Here is a 20,540-nt window from a genome sequence, read left to right on the forward strand (position 1 = left end):
TAGACGATACTGAAATTTGCAGTACGTTGCGTTTATATATTTTATTCAGTGGTAAAATATAGTTTAACAGTAAAGTAAATCCTAAAACACGTAGTTTAGACTGTAATTCCATAACTAAACTATTTAAGAAACTCAATATTCACAACGCTTCTCTTAAACGTAAATTTTGGCACGTTTTACGTCACAGGTCTGTTACAAAAAAAACCCAAATCCGTTATATTCCTCAAAATATTTACAGACAATACTCCATAATGTCAGCGTGAAATAAGTTTGTTTTAAATATATAGACATTTATTGACCAAAGCCGGAAAAATCAGCCTACACGTTAAGCTATTTACGTAACGTCATTATGGGCTACTCTGACATACTTTTGAATGTACTAAAGACACAGTAAATGAAGAATTGAGAGATTTTAGTATGGTATTTAAAAGCACCCCACCCCAGCCTTTGTCTTTCAGTGATGTAAATGAACTCCGCCTTCTAGAGCTCCGGTTCTCTCACCTCATCCTCCCCATCCCCGTCACTGCAGACCGGGGCTCCTCATCCGCTGACGGGAGACTGTAGCAGCCCGTGTGTGTGGAGTTTTACAGTATAAAAATGATAGTTTTTGTGTGCAGTGTTGGGCTGGCTCTGCTGGTCTCGGTCCAGTGTTTGACCCGCGAGCAGCTCTTTGATTATGGGACTCAATTCGGAGACCAGATTCTGGATTCGGGACCGGATTCGGTACACGAGCTCGAACTGGAGCAAACGCTGCACTTCTTCAAAGGGAAATTCGATAAAGTTTACGTAAGTAACTTTTCAATGTTCAAGTCTTTCTTTCTTTGGAATTCAAGCAAAACATTACATTAAAGTTTCATTGCTTCATGTAAGTTGATTTATTTACTAACAAACTAAACGTGAGTAGCTTTTCAAAGTTTAAGTATTTCTTTCTTTTTTGGTATTTAAGCAAAACATTACACATTTAATTAGTCGACATTCATGCAAAACATACATAAGGTTTATTTAGTTAGAATATATGCAAAACATTACAATAAGGTTTAATAGTTAATGTATTTACTAACATAAAGTGGACAACTTTACAAAGTTCAAGTTTTTCTTTCTTTGGTACAAAAGCAAACAAGCAAAACATTACAATACAACACAAGCAAAACATTACAATAAAGTTTCATTAATTAACATTTATGCAAAAGATAATAAAGTTTATTTAGTTAAAATATATGCAAAACATTAAAATAAGGTTTCATTAGTTAATGTATTTACTAATATAAAGTGAACAACTTTACAAAGTTCAAGTTTTTCTTTCTTTATTCTTTCTTTGGTACTTAAGCAAAACATTACAATAAAGTTTCATTAATTAACATTTATGCAAAAGATTATAAGGTTTATTTAGTTAAAATATATGCAAAACATTACGATAAGATTTTATTAGTTAATGTATTTAATATTAACATAAACTGAACGTGAGTAGCTTTTTCAAGGTTAAAGTCTTTCTTTTTTCTTTCTTTTTAAAGTATTTAAACAACATTACAAGAAGGTTTCATTAGTTAACATTTATGCAAAACATGAGGTTTATTTAGTTAAAATTTATGCAATATATTACAATGAGATTTCATTAGTTAATGTAAGTTAATGTAGGCTATTTACTTACATAAACTAAATGTGAGTAACATTTCAAAGTTCAAGTTTTTCTTTCTTTTTTTCTTTTTTCTTTCTTTCTTTTTTGTAATTTAAGTAAAACATTAAAATCGGATTTTATTAGTTAAAATTAAAGCAAAACATTACAATAAGGTTTCATTAGTTAATGTTAGTTAATGTATTTACTAACATGAACAATGTTTGAACAATGGTTGTACAGCATTTATTAATCATAGTTAATATGATTATTCAAATCTAAATTCATGCTAGTTAACATTAGGATATGAACTGTGACCTAACATGGACTAACAATGACCAACTTTATTTTTATTAGTTAACATTAACAAGCATGAGTAAATGCTGTAAATATGTATTGTTCATTGTTTGCTTATGTTATTAAATGCATTAAATAACATGAACTAATGAAGTGTTACCCAATTATTGCTTTATTTGCATAAATATTTTAAGAGAATAATTAGCGTATACAGCAGCACCAATACTATGGTGTACAGCAGATTACCTCTAAAGATTAAAATGTCTTTAAATGAATTGAAATCGTACAGATTGATCTAAATATTATGTCATGTCTCCAAACTAAAAGATAAGCATCAAAACAATGTAAAATTCTAAACTAAAAGTTATCACTCTTATTCAGATCCCCAAGATTTCCAAAAATATTTACTGCAATTAACGGCACGGTGGCTCAGTGGTTAGTACTGTGGCCTCACAGCAAGAAGGTCACTCGTTTGAGTCCCGGCTGGGTCAGTTGGCGTTTCTTTGTGGAGTTTGCATGTTCTCCCCGTGTTGGCGTGGGTTTCCTCCGGGTGCTCCAGTTTCCTCCACAGTCCAACACATGCACTATAGGTGAATTGATGAACTAAGTTGGCTGTAGTGTAAGAGTGTGTGTGTGTGAGAATGAGTGTGTATGGGTGTTTTTCAATACTGGGTTGCATATACTTAATACTTAATACGTATGCTGGAATAGTTGGCGGTTCATTCTGCTGTGGCGACCCCTGATATATAAGGGACTAAGTTCAACTTAATTTGTTTGTTTAAATTCAGCCCAAATAAATTGTTTTACAACCACTTAATGTAGAAAAATTGAGTAAATCCAAGGAATCATCTTTGAATATTTTTTTCAGCGCTGAAGGAAAATGAATGAATGAATGAATGATATAATATAAAAAAAAACTTTCTCTCCTTTTAATGAATCTACCTCATCTTGAGGGTCTGCAATTATCCTGTCTCCTCTTTGGTCTTGCTTTTAGCATTGTGTATCTACAGTCAAGCCCCCCCATAGATAGAAAACACTGGGGAGAGATGTAAATATTTACTGGAGGTGTCTCTACTGATGTGGTTTCAGTGGAAATGTGCTCATCATCAGTCAAACATGTTTAGGTTCTGGAGGTGGTCAGAGATTAGCAGCGTGTGTTTAGAAGTAAATGCTTGTACTTTTCCTTTTTTAATAACCATCATTTATATAAACTGCTCAGAACACTTAAACAACACAATGTAATTTTATTTTTTATTGCCTTTATTTATTTTTTTTTAGCAGTATAGTATTAAGAGTGGTATTAAGCTCTGCAACTATGCTCTTCTTACTTACTTCTAGACCAAAAATCTACAAATTCTTAGACAAACAAAGAATGTTGTCTTGTTTTTAGTGCAGGGCGGTATATCGAGTTCTTGGGATATATCGATATGACTCCCCAACACGATGCGGGATGATCCAATATCGTTCATATCGATATGGTTCAAGGCCACACATGCGCATTCTGAGCGAAACAGACCACTCCAAGGTAGCACGCGAGCTCCACTTGCACAAATGTGCGCATGCGCAACTGAATGGTTCACTCCATGAGTCATACAAAAGATTTGTTCAAAATGAACGAATCATTCAAGAACGACCATCACTGACGCCACATGGAGGACAATGCAAGTGCCGGGTGTTGTATTGAAATCTGACTCCCCCTCGCGTGCACACGCTTCACACAGCGCCTGCAGCTGTCACAGCGATTTGTCAGAAACCTTTTTATTGATAATTTCCTCCGCAATTGACAGCAAGAATGAACATAGAAGCCTTGTCAAATTGACAAGCAGCGCCTGAATGTGTTCAAAAAATTAAAAACGACAAAATGGGATGGATTTATACTGCATTTCGAAAGTGAAACCCACCTCATATTCACTGATTATAAGTTCAGTATTTATTACACGACGCTCTCTTCGTTACATTTACGTTATAACACAGTTAGCGCTGCGTTCCGCTCTGTTATAATGACTGTTTACATTATATAACCAGCATTTCATCACAGTACACTGAAACAATTCGTTACTTCACATATCTATAGCCTATTCGTTTTCATCTCATTAGTAAAACAAGTTTAGTTAAAACAAAAGAAAAAGTGTAGATTTTTTACATGGAGTGATACACGAATATATACTGCTATATATAAATGCTCAGAAATGATACTGAATAACCAATGAAAACAAACTTGGCCAACTGACCAATCAGAGCAGCGCTGGCTATGTAACGGGGAGGGGCTTCTTCTATAAATAGCTTATGTGCAGTTCGTAATGTAGATATCCTTAAAGGTAAACAGTCTGCTAAAGTATTAATCAATAATACTGATATTAAATCTTGGAAGAGTCGGTTTGGAATCTCTTTAACAAGTTATTGTTATTTTTTTTCATGATATACAAGCGCTCTATAAATTACCATTTTGTTTCTGACACGGAATAACCAATGAAAACAAACTTGCTGACCTATCAGAGCACAGCTGGCTTATGGAAGGGGGAGGGGCTTACAGACTTTCATTCCTGAATTAATTGAAACAAATTGAAAATAATTGCACAATTGTTTTTATATTTAAAGCATTTTCTAAGAAAGGTGGCACAGTGGCTCAGTGGTTAGCACTGTGGCCTCACAGCAAGAAGGTGGCTGGTTTGAGTCTCGGGTGGGTCAGTTGGCGTTTCTGTGTGGAGTTTGCATGTTCTCCCTGTGTTGGCGTGGGTTTCCTCCGGGTGCTCCGGTTTCCCCCACAGTCCAAACACATGCGCTATAGGGGAATTGATGAACTAAATGGTCCATAGTGTATGAGTGTGTGTGTGATAGTGTATGGGTTGTGGGCTGTGGGTTGTGTAAAACGTACGCTGGATAAGTTTGCAGTTCATTCCAATGTGGCGACCCCAGATTAATCAAGGACTAAGCTGAAGGAAAATGAATGAATGAATAAATGATATACGAATGCTCTGAAATGGTCGTTTTGTTTCTGACCACCGAATAACCAATGAAAACAAGACTTGGCCAGCTGACCAATCAGAGCCGAGCTGTCTTATGGAAGGGGAGGGGCTTGCAGCCTTTCATCCCTGAATTGATTCAAAGGAATCGTGTCAAAATGATTGCAAAATTAATCTAATATTAAAAGCATATTCAAATCATATTTAACTTTGAATAAATGTTTTGTGAATTTTGTCTATTTATATTTTATATATTGTCTAAGTAACTTTTTTAGTATAATACGAATTTGTTTTTATCATGTAATTATTAATGTAATCATGTAATATTTTAATGTATATCCATTTGGCCACGGAATAGCCATAAGTTGCTGATGTGGCAATAAATATGTAATAATAATAATTATTAAAAGCATATTCTATGAAAATACACTGTTTTCTTACCTTGAATGCTTTTTAACCTGTTGAAGGGAGACTGCAAAGCAAATATAGGACACTTTAAATACCAAAAGACCTGCTCTGGTATGTTTCTTATGCTATTTGATTTTATCAACTGGGATGCATTGACCAGAATTGATTGCTAATATACAGCTAAAGGAAAATTCTACACTTTTCTGTGAATTTTTTTTCAAATATTTCCCAAATTATGTTTAATAGAGTGAGGAATTTCTCACAGTATTTCCTATAGTATTATTTCTTCTGAAGAAAGTCTTATATGTTTTATTTCAGCTAGAATAAAAGCAGTTTTTAATTGTTTTAAAGCCATTTTAAGGTCAATATTATTAGCCCCTTTAAGCAATATTAGTTTTGGATTGTCTCCAGAACAAACCACTGTTATACAATGGACTTGCCTAATTACCCTAACTTTACCCTAATTACCCTAGTTAAGCCTTTAAATGTCACTTTAAGCTGAATACTAGTGTCTTGAAGAATATCTAGTCTAATATATTTACTGTCATCATGACAAAGAGAAAATACATCAGTTATTAAAACTATTATGATTAGAAATGTGTCGAATTAAAACCTTCTTTCCGTTGAGCAGAAATTGGGAAAATATACAGGAGGGCAAATAATCCTGACCTAAACTTCAGTCTCCACTATCAATGATGACGCAGTATTCAGCTCAGCCGGAGCATTTGGTTCTTATATACTAGCTGTCCAAGAACATCCTGTTGGAGTGACATTCCTCATATGGTCTGAGCGCGATAGCGAACCAATCCCTCCTTCTGGATCTCCTGCTGACTTGAGAGCGGCTTAATGAGCTCAGAAAACACTGGCTCTCAGAAACACAAGTCAAGAAGTTCTTTTGTCAGTCGTTCAGAGGACAGAAGTGCCTTTGTGTGTTTCAAGATGCGTCTGTGTGATGTCTTTTCTTTCTGTGTATCGTTGAGGTTTTGCCTGAGGCTTGTGAGCGTCATCAGTCAGGCCTGTGGCCAGCATGTGAAAGGGCTTTTTTTCTAAAAATCAGGGAGTTTTTGGCAGATATTCCCCAATTCTTGTGTAATTATGAGGTTTTAGCTCTGCATTTTTGTAGGTCAACACATTGACATGACCTCAATCATTTTCAGTGATGCAACAAACAACGTTTTAGCTGACATTCGTTTTATGTATGGAGATATTTATTGCTTCAGCACATGTAAGTGGGTATAGAGCATAAACAGATAGATGATAGATAGAATAAAAACTTTTTTTGTTTGAAAGCGAGGGTTGGGACTTTATTTTAAATATAATATGGTCAAATATTCTTATCCGAAAATATTATGAGGGCTGTCAACTTTAGGGGAAATCATCAAAAATGCTGGCAACTTTAAAAAGAAATGCGGTCAGAGAAAAGTTCCTAATAATTTTTTTAAAAAGTTTGATTTTTCCTTGAAAATTTATGTCTAACAGCAATAGTCTACTTATATTTTAAGCATTAGAATAAACTTATAGATTAATATGTGCTGATTTTGGTGCTTTGAGAATAGGTATAAAATTTCAGAATACGATAAAAAACTCCTTAAATATTATTATTATACTCTATAACATCAGAAAGGTCCGACCCTTCATATCTGAACATGCAGCTCAACTTATTGTTCAAGCTCTTGTTCTCTCCAAACTGGATTATTGCAACTCTCTATAGCCGGGCTACCAGCTAATTCTATCAAAACCTCTTCAGCTGCTCAGAACGCAGCAGCACGAGTGGTCTTTGATGAACCCAAAAGAGCACATGTCACTCCGCTACTCACCCGTTTGCACTGGCTGCCAGTTGCTGCTCGCATCAAATTCAAAGCTCTGATGTTTGCTTACAAAGTGACCTCTGGCTTTGCTCCTTCGTATCTGCTGTCACTTCTGCAGATATATGTGACCTCCAGAAACTTGCGTTCTGTGAATGAACGTCGCCTCGTTGTTCCATCCCAAAGAGGGAAGAAATCACTTTCCCGAATACTCTCACATTCAATCTGCCCAGTTGGTGGAATGAACTCCCTAACTACATCAGAACAGCAGAGTCACTTGCTGTCTCAAGAAACGACTAAAAACTCAACTGTTTAGTCTCCACTTTCCTTCCTAATATGCAACTGCCTCTCTGGCTATACCACTAACTGTACTCTCTCTCAAAAAAACCTTACATTACTAATGCTTTGCTTCTTAGACTTTACACACCTGAAACTTGTCTATAGCACTTGTTCACTGCTGCTCTTATAGTTGTGTAAATTGCTTCCTTGTCCTCATTTGTAAGTTGCTTTGGATAAAAGCGTCTGCTAAATGACTAAATGTAAATGTAAATATCAAATATTTTTCTCTATTTAATAACATTAGAGCAGTGAAAGATGACCTACACTCATTGATCACATCTCAGGCAGATTGCACATTTTGATAGGTTAATTTTGGACTTATTATAAATAATGTGATCTGCTAATCAATCCTGAATGTCGTAATATTGTGGTGGAGTCCACTGTAACAGGTTTAAATGCATCTAAGCTCAGAAAACTTCACTTAACATTACAATCAGTTAGGAATGATTTTGACACAAGGATCGAGGAATCAGAGTCGAATCTTTCTTTTAAAAAGACAATATATTTATTCTTCATGCACTTTTTAAAATTAACATCATTGCAGAATTTAACACTGAAGGACAGCTACGCTACAAACTACAAATAGGATAATTTTGGAAAATCAGGTGTTGCAATTTTTTAAACCTCTCCCTACAACCCAGGCTCATTGCGGATACGTACCCAGGTCTACTTTTCTGGGGACAGTAAAATACGTAATCAGAGGTCTGTCTGCTGCAGGGTTTTTGTTTTGCAAATGCACCAGCTTTTTGATTCAAATCGACCTCTTCTTGCATAAATCCACCAGAGGGCGCAATAAACACTTCAACCAACCAGGCCAGCTTCCTGTTGACTGACTGACTAACCAACATACCCACCCCCTTCCCTAAACCCTACGATAGTGTCTTCAAAAGCAATCTAGAAAAAGAAAGCCATCACGGATGCGTGGTTTAACCACATTTCAGCTTGTTGTATATTTATTTATTTTTTGCTTTTGTTTTACCTGGTTTTCTGGAACTGTTTTTTTGCTGGACTCGCAGTCAACTCAGACCCACGTCCCAACGCCACTGGGCAAACTGGTAACACCAGGAAAAACCATACGGAGGTAAACGATCATGCTAGTAGTGCTTAAAGGAACAGAAGCCATCGGCGGCGTCATACTGACCCATATCGTTATTTAAAGATGAATTGCAGCATACGTATATCTGGCCTACAGAATTCCCACTCTTCTGAAATTGTAGACAGGGGTACATATCCACAATGAGCCCTGTGTTGCCTCCCTTTAATAAACCAACTCTGTTCTGTTTGGTCAGCTGGCCAAGTTTAATTTGATTGGTCTTTCTGTGTCAGAAAAGAAAAGCCCATTTCAGATTATTTGTTTGTTATGGGGCAGGGGGGGTTATTTTAATCATGTTAATGTAGATTAATAGCAGGCAAAATATCCGAAAATATAACCACTTGTTAAAGCGATTCAGAGTTGACTCTTTTTTTTTGAGAGACAATAATAACTTTATTTATCATGCACTTTATTGATTAACATCTTTGCATATTGTTTACATTTAAAGACGTCTACATTGCAAAATACAGATAAGATATTTTCATGAAGCTCATCTTCATCGAACACTTATTTTCCCAATTTGTAATGCCATAGAGTCCAATTGGTACAAAGATGGTCATGTATAAGACAAAAATGACCAAATTCTTGTTTTATGTCAGTGGGGGTGGAAAAAAATCCAGAATATGTCAGAGCCCGTCTGTAGGTGTGTCTGTAGGTGACTTAAAATAAGCACTTCCTCCTGTCCTGCTGTGGTCCATTCATTTCTAACAGCATTAGCATTCCCAATGGGCCATCTTTAACAAAGGTTGCCACGTTACCTGCTCTGAACACAATGAAAAGGTATAGGAGGAGGTCTGATTCCCACTGGAACTTCATTTAGGGTTCAGGATTAGGCCTGAACTCTGAGTTTATCTTGGGATTGTTTGAGATTGGAGTTTTGAGTCCAACAGGTGAAACATATGGGAAGTGTTTTTTTGAATTGGCGAGTCGTGCTGGAGGGAATGCTGTGGGTTGTGGAGATGTAAATCCTGATGCAGAAGTGTGAGAAATATCTGTTTTTTGTTAATGGAACATTTAGACATGTGACAAAGTTGAGTATTTGATCTATTATGGCTCACTTAGTGTAATATTGCACAAGTATGGAGGAATGCATATGGAAATCTGATTTATGAGCATATATTGACAATATATTTAATATATTTAAACATATATGTACATATTTGTAATTCTAATGGTTGAAATTATATATTTAATAGACTATATGTTGTATCTATATATGACATGTATTGTTATATCTGTGAAATCCAAACATGAACTTGTATGGATGAACATGAATGTATGATTTGCATATATTGAATATAAAATATGCCAATTGATGCAGATGATGATATTATATGGCCAAAAGATAAGGCAATTCTGATATGTTGTAATGTAAAACAGTGGAGATCTTTATAAAGGTGTTTCAGACGATTAAAATTATGTAAACAACCATGGTCACTCTGTATGTCCAATACTATGTCTGTAAAATTATATTATATGCGCCCAAGGCAGTTTTAAAATATTTAAGGTTACACAATGATGGTCTAAGAGATAATAATGTTCCTCACAAGATTTAAGATATTTGGAGGCATTTCACCGCTGAGGAACAGAGAAAATAAAGGTTTCTGGAAAAAGCTTTTCTCTAAGCCTGATGATCAGTTTGGATACTCACTGATAGATAATGGAGTAAATCTGTGCCTTTTTAGTCCAGAATTATTTCTACATCAAAGTTATTATTATGTTTACATTTGTGAGCCTTTTTAGTCCAGCTGAAATATTTTAACTACTTCAAAGTTATTATGTTTTTAAGAATTTGAAGATTAAGAGATCAGCAGCTTAAAAAGACACATTAGTTTATTTATACTAAAAGATATGTTTGAATAAAGGCATGATAAATAAAGTAGGAGCTGTGTGTGTTTTTCATCAAGGTTTGATCGTGTCGATCCTCCTCACAGGAATTTGACGAATGCAATAAGGCCCGGTCTGTTTGTTTCTGCAATATATTTCTCTTGATCTTTGTTTCCCGTGGTCCTGGTGCTCAGGTCGAGGTTGTGTTGTTTCACAGCGTGTCTGAGCTCCTCCAGGTGGCTTTGATATCTCCTGTCCTCCCCTGAGGCCATGCATGCTGTGTGAAGCAGCTGCAAAGTAAAAACTGGTCTTTACTCACATCTATTGATCATAAAATTCACGCACTGTTACATTCACCAACACAAGAAATGATCAGGACATTTTAATTTGAATGCTTTACATTTGATTTACCTCATATTGATCAGATTTATTCCTCTAGTTGATTTTATTTTGACTCACTTAACCATCACTATAAGCTTGTAGAAACAGTAACATGAACCAGAAGATCTTACTACTAGCGGAACTTAAGAGGAAACTGTTGCGTAATTTGGACGAGTGAATTATTTAGACTAGAAACAGGAGACGTCTTCCAATAGAGCGCAGCAAATGACCCAAGAAAAGTGTGCTAATCCTTTTTAAAACGTTTGTTTCAGCTGTCAAAGCCTCTTTTCTCGTCCTCCATCAATCCATTCATTCTGCTCAAAGCACTCATGCACAGTTATCAGGGGTTCACAGGAGATTCTCTTTGTACTCTGTGCGTTTGAACAGCTTTGAAGCACATCGCCAACATTAAAGCCTTTTATTACTACAAAGATTGCAAGGTCAAGGAGAATGCATTTGATTTCCTGATGATAACAGCCAGCAGATGCTCTGTTGGAGTTTGTCACTTTGGTTGTAAAAATGTCATTCTTTTGAGGTTGAAGATCCTGGTCTGGCTTTTGTAAAGGAGCTGCTGTGCTTTGTTTTTTTCCTGTCCTGTTAGTGTTTGCATTGCTTGCTTCAAGGAGACTTTCTTACACATTTTTGGCTTCCCTGCAGTTTTTACTTTAAGCGGTTGCCAGAACCTCGTTAAAGAAAAAGCTTTTATGCACACAAACACACACTCTTTAAACTGTGTTGGCACTCAGTGAACATCTCCATTAGTAAAGAAAGATCACAGAACAGCATCTCTGCTGCTTTTATGAGGCGTCAGGTGAGATGTTGTGTCTGTTTCTACAAGAAAAAAACATCTAGTAGTGCAGTTTTTTTTGTCATTTTCTGCGCAGGAGCAGAGAGTGATTTTTAAATGAGTATTTATCGCTGCATTGCTGTTCATTCTCACACTTCGTAATTGTTTAGAAGTATGTCTTCTTGGCAATATGCATGAAATCTATCGTTTTCAAGACGTGATTATGTTTGCAATGCATTTAAAATATACAATATGCTACACTTTTCATTGCAGTTTGCAAGAATAATCAACATTTTAATTAAAATGTTTTTTTGAAGTATAAAGAGATATGCTGCTTTTGTTATGCAATCTTTTTATTACAAGATGCGTGCAATAATGTTTTTTTTTCTCCAAAATACAAGAATATCTAAAAGTTTTACTTCTAATATTTAAGACTGTGCTGTTTTTATTGCATTATACAAGATTATGCAACACTTTTAGTGCAAGATGCAACAATATGCTGTACCATTTTTACTATAAGATGCATGTAACTGATTAATCTACATTTTTAATAAAATATATGTCGTTTTTGTGTGCTAGTTTTGTTTGCAATATGCATGAAAATATTTTTTTAATAAAAGATTTAAGAGTATTTGAAGAGTATTTTCAAGAATGCTCTATTGTATTGATTAAAAAGAAATCAAGTGTTTTGTATTGCCAGAATAAGCAAGAAGTAAAAAAAAAAGTATAAGAATAAGCAACAATTTTAATGTAGTTATGCAGGGTGTCTGCGGGGTCTTAAGTTAAAATGTCAAACACAATATTTAACCATTAAAATTCTTAAATTCACTGAAATATTGTTTGTTAGGACTCATTTTAAACAGGTCTTCGTTTTCTTTTGTTCATGTAAAGCTACCCAATGTATTGATTAACTCTATTTACCATTCATTCATTCATTTTCAGCTTAGTCTGTTTATTAATCAGGGGTCACCACAGCAGAATGAACTGCCAACTTATCCAGCATATGTTTTTACACAACGGATGCCCTTCCATCCGCAACCTATCACTGGAAAACATCCATACACACTTATTCACACACATACTACAGTCAATTTTAGCATACCAATTCCCCTATAGCACATGTCTTTGGACTTTGGGAGCACCCGGAGGAAAACCCACACCAACATGGGAAGAACCTGCAAACTCCACACAGAAACGCCAACTGACCCAGCCAAGGCTCGAACTAGCGACCTTGTTGTGCGGCGATCGTGCTACCCACTGCGCCACCGCCCTCTTTTTACCAATATGGTTTATTTATCTTCCTTATAATAACAATTGTTAATAGGTTCTCCTTATATTTATAACTACTTGGTGAGGATGCATATATCATGAGTTGCTTGTTTTTATGCGTAATTTAAAATATGTGGCTAAGAAATAACTAAATTTGAATTTTAAAAGGGGCAAGTAAAATAATTTTCCACTGGCCATTAGAAAAAATCCATAGCGATTTGCTCTGTTCATGTGTGAAATTTAATTCATAATGGTCTTATGAAGGTCTCTTAAATTTGAGTTGGTGAAACCTGCAGAAACCCTGCTATGGAAGAAATGTCATGTCAATGGCCAAGAATTTTTCCACTGCAGTTTTTGCAAGAATACACGTTTTTATTGCAAATCGTGAGAATATCCATATCTCTGCATATGCAAGAATATACAAAGATGTAGAACTTTTACTGCAATATGCACAATGCAAGTATATGCAGTTTTTTTTATGCAAGCTGCGAGGATGTGCAATGTTTTTATTGCATTTTTATTGTTTTTCATCACATGCGGCACATTGCATATGTGGTTAGGTATTAGCTCTGTACTCTACTCTCTAGATTTTCTCACTTCTCGGGCCCTATCTTTCACCTGGGCAAGGCGCGATGGCTATTGTCTGTTTGCTAGGTGTTTAGCTCGGTGAAGAGTCATTTTGACGTGTGCTCCACGCTGTTTAAATAGCAAATGCATCTTGCGCTCATATGTGCAACCTATAGGCGTTCTTGATCTAAAAAAGGAGGTGTGTTGAGGCGCATTGCTGGTGCGTTACTATTTTGAGGAACTTAAATAGACGGTTCGATAGACCAGGTGGGGGGGGGCTTTTTCAGTTTATTCAAAACAATTTGCTTTTGTATGATGTTATTATTATTAGCAGTATTATTTATTACATGCATATTATATTTGTTTTATTTAAAACAAGCTTAGATTTGCCCACCTGTCAGGTTATAGACCATATGGGGCACATCATGTGTGTTTGGATATAACTCAGTGTTTTGACCACACTTCATTATTACTATTCATTTATTCCTTTGCTGGAGATTAGAACTGAATTTAGAAATAGTTTTGAAAGCAAATCTTTGCACTTAACAAATGAATTAATATGTACAGGCTAATGGATGTCTGTGTGCGTACAACACGTTTCCCTATCCACGAGAGTGAAAGCGAAGAGGAGGCTCATCTCTCATTCTCGCGCTGCAGATTGCTCTGTTTAACTGTTTTCTCTCTAGTGAAGGTGTTCAGTTTTTACACTTACAAAGTCCGCCATGTAAATAGCAAATGCGCTATAGCGCTGGCACAACTGACTCTTAAAGAGGAGATGAGACTCTGATTGGTTTATCTCAAAACACACCTATAACTCATTAAGAGAATAAGCTCAACCCTGGTTAGACATGTGCCACGCCGCAAAGTGGATTTTTCAGTCCTTAAAATAAAGTGAATTCTGACACGGCCTTAATGCATTTGCGCCCTGCGTTTTGGACTTTGCGCATGGATCGTCAAAATAGAGCCCCCTCATGTAAAACATTAGGTTGAAAAGCACAAGATTAGTTTGTGGAGATCATGGAGTGGGTCTCTTTATAGCACTCATGGTGTGGTTTACTTCACAGCGGTTTTTATTGAGTTAAACAAGTGTTCAAACAGATCCAGATGCTTTAGATCTGTGTTTAATTACGCTTTATGTTGTTTTCTTCATTCTCTGCAGGTCAGCACCAATGGCTTCATATCTGTGGCTGAACCCAGCGCTGAGTCTGACTACCTGGGGAAGATGCCGGCTAAGTTTGGCATGATCGCAGCATTTCTAGGAGATCTGGACACAGGCGACGGTGACGGTAAAGTCTTCTTCCGGCAGGATAAAAGCCCCCTGATGTGCTCCAGAAAGCCTACAGAACACATCAGACAAGCGTTCCTTCAGAAGATGAGATTGAGCCCACTCACGTCATCATCGCAACCTGGGAGAATGTGACGCCGCAAACTGAACGAGGAAGAGGAGATGAGCTAGAGTTCACGGTATATGCAATGCCTTTTGAGTCACACTTGCACACTTTGTTTCTAGTCCAAATTTCTCAAAACTCTTAAATCAAGAAGCATGTTTTAGACAGGCAAAACATATTGTCTTGTTTTAAGAAATAATTGCTATATTAAGTGAGTTTATCTTATAAAACAGCTAAATAATTTGCCAATTGGGGGAAGCAAATAATCTTGTTTTCCTTTTGACATGAAATCAGAATCAGAATCAGAAAGAGCTTTATTGCCAGGTATGTTCACACACATGATGAATTTGTTTTGGTGACAGAGCTTCAGCAGTGCAACAGGATTACAGAGACAGGACAAAAACAGATAATAAATATATTTTAAAAGATACAAGTAAGTAGTGAATGCAAATATACAGATTGACAAGTGTATGTACGTGTTTATTACTATATACAACGTTATATGTGCAGCTGTTATGTGCAAATTGGCATGTAAAGTGTGTTAAATAAGTGTATATGTGTATAAAAGTGTATAGCAGTAGTGATGTTGGTTCCACAATTATTATCATCAAGTGTTCATGAGATGGATTGCCTGAGGGAAGAAACTGTTTCTGTGTCGGGCTGTTCTGGTGCGCAGTGCTCTGAAGCGTCGACCAGAAGGTAACAGTTCAAAGAGGCAGTGTGCTGGGTGTGAGGGGTCCAGAGTGATTTTGGCAGCCCTTCTGCTCGCTCTGGATAAGTACAGTTCTTGGGGAGTAGGAAGGGTTGTACCAGTGATTCGCTCAGCAGTCCGAACTATTCGACGTAGTCTTTGGAGGTCGTATTTAGTAGCTGAGCTAAACCAGACAGTTATTGATGTGCAGATGACAGATTCAACTGTTTTGGTCACCCCATTGGAAGATTATTTGGCCTGTTTTCAGATAACACTCACTTAATTTTGCATTGTTTATTCTTACAATATGCAACATCTTTTTTTGTGATTATAAAAGATGCTATATTTATTTTCTTGCAAATGCTATAATGTTATTTTTTACAGTATATAAAATATGCTGCATTTTTTTCTTCTTATACAAAATAATGCTTTTCTTTTTATAATTAGTGTTTTTTTTTGCAGTAAGCAACTGTTTTGGCAACGTAACAACATTTTTATGTTATAATATGCAATAATATGCAACATTTTTGTCTTACAATATGCTATATTATGCATTTTTTATATGCAATAATGTGCTAAGGTTTGTCTTGCAGTGAAGTAAGCATTTACATAAGCAGGTAAACATTTTGCAATGCAATTGCAACAGCAATATTTCTTACTGTATACAAATATATGCAGCATTTCTTATAATATGCAACATTTGTCTGGCAAAATACAATAATGTGCTAAGATTTGTTAGACTGTATGCATTTAGTTTTTGTAATATACAACAATATTCAGTGTTTTCCTGCAATATACAAAAATATGCCACACATTTTTCTTGCTAATTGCAGTAACATTTAGCATTATAAAATTATATGCAAGAATTTTCTTGCAATATAAATAAAGATGTGCAATTTGTTCTTAAATTGTTCTTAAAGTTATGCAAGTATATGCTACATGGTTTTTGTAATATGCCGTTTTTATATGCAATAAAATAAAACATATTTCTTCTGATATACAACATTTATTTCTTGCAATTAGGGGTGCACAATATATGGTTTCAGCATTGATATCATTTGATCATTCACAGTAGTCAGATCTCAGGGTATGCATGATGTTGAGTTTGTATTATAATTGATCATTTGCATGTGTTTTTGATGCCTGTGATTGGATAATGACTTTAAAAGCATTCGGGTATAATAAATTGTACCATTTGTGACCTTAACTACGATTAGTTTTACTGAATTATTTTTATTTTTATCATTTAGTTCCTCTACTTGAATACTGTTAAACTCGGGAAACGATAAAACGATTATTTCAATTGCATCTTTTTCTTGATTTTATTTCTAGATAGTTATGCATGAAAATACTCAAAACACATGCAAATATAGAAATGCACTGCAAATAGCACCGACCACAACAAAAACGTGTTGGAGGAGCCCAAATAGTTTATAGATTGTTTATTAGATTTTATAAAGATGCACTCTCATTGCAACATTATAAGTCGTTTCCAAATAGAGATTTAAGACAATTATATTCATATTGTACTATATATATCGCAAAATAAAACAATATCGCAATGTTAGATTTTTCTAATATCATGCAGCTCTACTTGCAATGTTCCACAATGCTTTGGTATTTAATATGTAATAGTGTGTATTCTCATTTGCAATATGCAATAATATGCCTTGTTATTCTTACAGCATGCAGTGTTTTTCCTTGTGATTTACAAAAGTATGCTATATTTTTGTCTTGTGAAATGCAGTATGTGCTGTGCTTCCTGCAATATGTGATGATATGCAACATTTTTATTACAATACACAAAACGTGCTACTTGTTTGAGGCGACATGCAATAATTCAACTTGCAATATGCAATAATGTACAAGCTTTCTGTCTTCTAATATTAACAGTGTGCAGTGTTAGTTTTGCAATTGATAACGAGATGCAATTTGGTAAGATTTTGCAAGCAGTATGCATAATGCAGCATTTGATTTTCTCTCAACAGCAAAGAAATACTTTTCAGCTGGTTATAGCCAACATGGAGTTAAAGTCTTACGCTATCCTGCTGTATCCAGAGGAGGGGATGCAGTTCGGCTCCACACTCATAGCAGATGAAGATCAGCCTGTTCTGGTCGGCTTTAATGAAGGTTTGGTCACCGGATGGTTTGTGTGGTCAAAAACACAAGGAAATTACTATCGCATCACAGAAGACAACGAGGAGGCCGTCGACGCTCTCGCTCTGTAAGTGCACAGCTAATGTTTTATATACACTCACCGGCCACTTTATTAGGTACACCTCACTAGTACCGGGTTGGACCCCCCTTTTGCCTTCAGAACTGCCTTAATCCTTCATGTCAGAGATTCAACAAGCTACTGGAAATATTCCTCAGAGATTTTGCTCCATATTGACATGATAGCATCACGCAGTTGCTGCAGATTTGTCGGCTGCTCATCCATGATGCCAATCTCCCGTTCCACCACATCCCAAAGGTGCTCTATTGCATTGATATCTGGTGACTGTGGAGGCCATTTGAGTACAGTGAACTCTTTGTCATGTTCATCAAACCAATCTGAGATGATTGGCGCTTTATGACATGGTGCGTTATCCTGCTGGAAGTAGCCATCAGAAGATGGAGACACTGTGCTCATAAAGGGATGGACATGGTCAGCAACAATACTCAGGTAGGCTGTGGTGTTGACACCATGCTCAATTGGTACTAATGGACCCAAAGAAAATCTCCCCCACACCATTACACCACCACCAGCAGCCTGAACCGCTGATACAAGGCAGGATGGATCCTCGCTTTCATGTTGTTGAGGCCAAATTCTGAGCCGAGCATCTGAATGTGTCAGCAGAAATGGAGACTCATCAGACCAGGCAACGTTTCTCCAATCTTCTATTGTCCAGTTTTGGTGAGCCTGTGTGAATTGTAGCCTCAGTTTCCTGTTCTAACAATCATGAGAGTCACTTAAATCCCCTTTCTTCCCCATTCTGATGCTTGCTTTGAACTGCAGCTGATCGTCTTGACCGAGTCTACATGCAGTGAGCTGCTGCCATGTGATTGGCTGATGAGACATTTGTGTTAATGAGCAGTTGGACAGGTGTACCTAATAAAGTGGCTGATGATTGTATATATTTATTATGGAAATTATAATTTATTCAAGATGTTGATTTCTTTCCTCAGTCCAAAATGAAGGGTTTTGAGGAAAACATGCAGGATTTTTCTCCATATAGTGCACTTTTGTTGTGCTCAATAGGGTTGCACAATACATGAATAAATTATCATTAGCGTGATTATTCATTCATTCATTCATTTTCTTTTCGGCTTAGTCCCTTTATTAATCTGGGGTCGCCATAGTGGAATGAACCGCCAACTTATCCAGCATATGTTTTACGCAGCAGATGTTTTTCCAGCTGCAACCCATCACTGGGAAACATCCAAACACTCATTCACACACATACACTACGGACATTTTAGCCTACCCAATTCACCTGTAGTCCATGTCTTTGAACTTGTGGGGGAAACCGGAGCACCCGGAGGAAACCCACGCGAACACAGGGAGACCTCTGATAAATAAGGGACTAAGCTGAAGGAAAAGGAATGAATGGGACGCTGTTTAGTTTATAAAATATTTTAGGTGATGGTATAGACATATTAAGACATGGCATAAGTAGAAATATTGGGACACAGCTACTGTCTCTAAGTGAACTAATCTTTTGCATATTAATGAGCTGCAACTCTCTTTAACTCTTTAAAGGGAGACCAACTCGGGTCAGCCTGGCATTTGGGTTTACGAGATCGGCATGTCTCCGGGATTCACCGACATCAAACCCGGTCAGGTGAAAGAGGTCACAGAGGTCACGGAGGTCACGGTGATTGACACACCTGCTCCTGAACCGTCCGTTTCCATTACAACACACCACAAGCATCTCCCAGTGGTGGACATCCTGCTCCTGAACTGTGGACATCCCATTATGAGGATCAGCAGACGTCTGAAGCGCCGTATGAAACGCTCACGTCCCGTCCTTGTGGTGATTATATGGTAACAACTAAACAAATTACCCATATTGTAGATTTAAAACTATATAGGGTATATACTACAATACACCACAGTTCATGCTACTGTAGTAAAACTGTAGTATTTAGTATTCAGTTCACCAATGCATGCTGAAGCATTTATTAAGTTGTAATACCTCAGTATAATACTCTTAAACACAGTATTTTTTTGAGTAGACAGGAAACTTAAGTTTATTTATAACGTTTAGTAACAAGTCACTAATGTTCAGTGAGATTACGTTAAATATTGGAGCTGAAAATCACACAACATCAGGAGCACTGAGTACATTTATAGGCCAATAAACGTTTAAGTTTACTTTTATGTAGTTTTAAAATCTAAATTCATAATAAAAATGATGAATGATAAACAGTGTGACGATAAGCTTGCGTCGGGTAACATGCTCTTGATAATGTTGGGCGCCATATTGTAGCGTCAGATGAAAACGCGCGCACTTTTAACAGTTGAGCTTTATCTGATATCGTGAATGTTGCTTATGTGTAGAATAAATGTTTACAAATAACGGATTTAACATGTTAAGATGTTCGAACAATGTCCAGCATACGGTTGAACAAAGGTAAGCTTTTGTGTGTGTCAAAACGTTCCTCAACATCGACTTGTTGAGTTTGTTGATAGACGATACTGAAATTTGCAGTACGTTGCGTTTATATATTTATTCAGTGGTAAAATATAGTTTAACAGTAAAGTAAATCCTAAAACACGTAGTTTAGACTGTAATTCCATAACTAAACTATTTAAGAAACTCAATATTCACAACGCGTCTCTTAAACGTAAATTTTGGCACGTTTTACGTCACAGGTCTGTTACAAAAAAAAACCCAAATCCGTTATATTCCTCAAAATATTTACAGACATACTCCATAATGTCAGCGTGAAATAAGTTTGTTTTAAATATATAGACATTTATTGACCAAAGCCGGAAAAATCAGCCTACACGTTAAGCTATTTACGTAACGTCATTATGGGCTACTCTGACATACTTTTGAATGTACTAAGACACAGTAAATGAAGAATTGAGAGATTTTAGTATGGTATTTAAAAGCACCCCACCCCA

General features: G+C 36.3%; 2 protein-coding genes across 2 annotated transcripts in view; both read left to right on the top strand.

Annotated features, from left to right (window-relative positions):
• The first annotated feature begins 524 nt into the window (after window positions 1-524).
• LOC130237109 (nidogen-1-like) lies at window positions 525-19,458 on the top strand. The gene is made up of 5 exons (XM_056467914.1): window positions 525-786; window positions 14,508-14,671; window positions 14,707-14,812; window positions 17,416-17,651; window positions 19,170-19,458. Exons 1-5 carry the CDS (start codon window positions 598-600, stop codon window positions 19,456-19,458), a joined length of 984 nt encoding a protein of 327 aa, XP_056323889.1. The 5' UTR covers window positions 525-597.
• Window positions 19,459-20,018: 560 nt separating this feature from the next.
• Window positions 20,019-20,540, top strand: part of LOC130237110 (nidogen-1-like) — a 66,586-nt gene continuing 66,064 nt past the window's right edge. The window contains exon 1 of the mRNA XM_056467915.1: window positions 20,019-20,043. Within this exon, the coding sequence (XP_056323890.1) occupies window positions 20,019-20,043 (25 nt within the window). The remainder of the gene's footprint in view (window positions 20,044-20,540) is intronic.

This window comes from Danio aesculapii, chromosome 11, assembly GCF_903798145.1.
Source record: "Danio aesculapii chromosome 11, fDanAes4.1, whole genome shotgun sequence".
Lineage (NCBI taxonomy): Eukaryota > Metazoa > Chordata > Actinopteri > Cypriniformes > Danionidae > Danio > Danio aesculapii.

Bases quoted from the DNA above. Each gene is read 5' to 3' on its own strand.
- LOC130237109 (XM_056467914.1), top strand. From the start codon at position 598: ATGATAGTTTTTGTGTGCAGTGTTGGGCTGGCTCTGCTGGTCTCGGTC. The intron at 14,672-14,706 runs GTGCTCCAGAAA...ACATCAGACAAG, and splicing joins CAGGATAAAAGCCCCCTGAT to CGTTCCTTCAGAAGATGAGA. The intron at 14,813-17,415 runs GTATATGCAATG...TTCTCTCAACAG, and splicing joins GAGATGAGCTAGAGTTCACG to CAAAGAAATACTTTTCAGCT.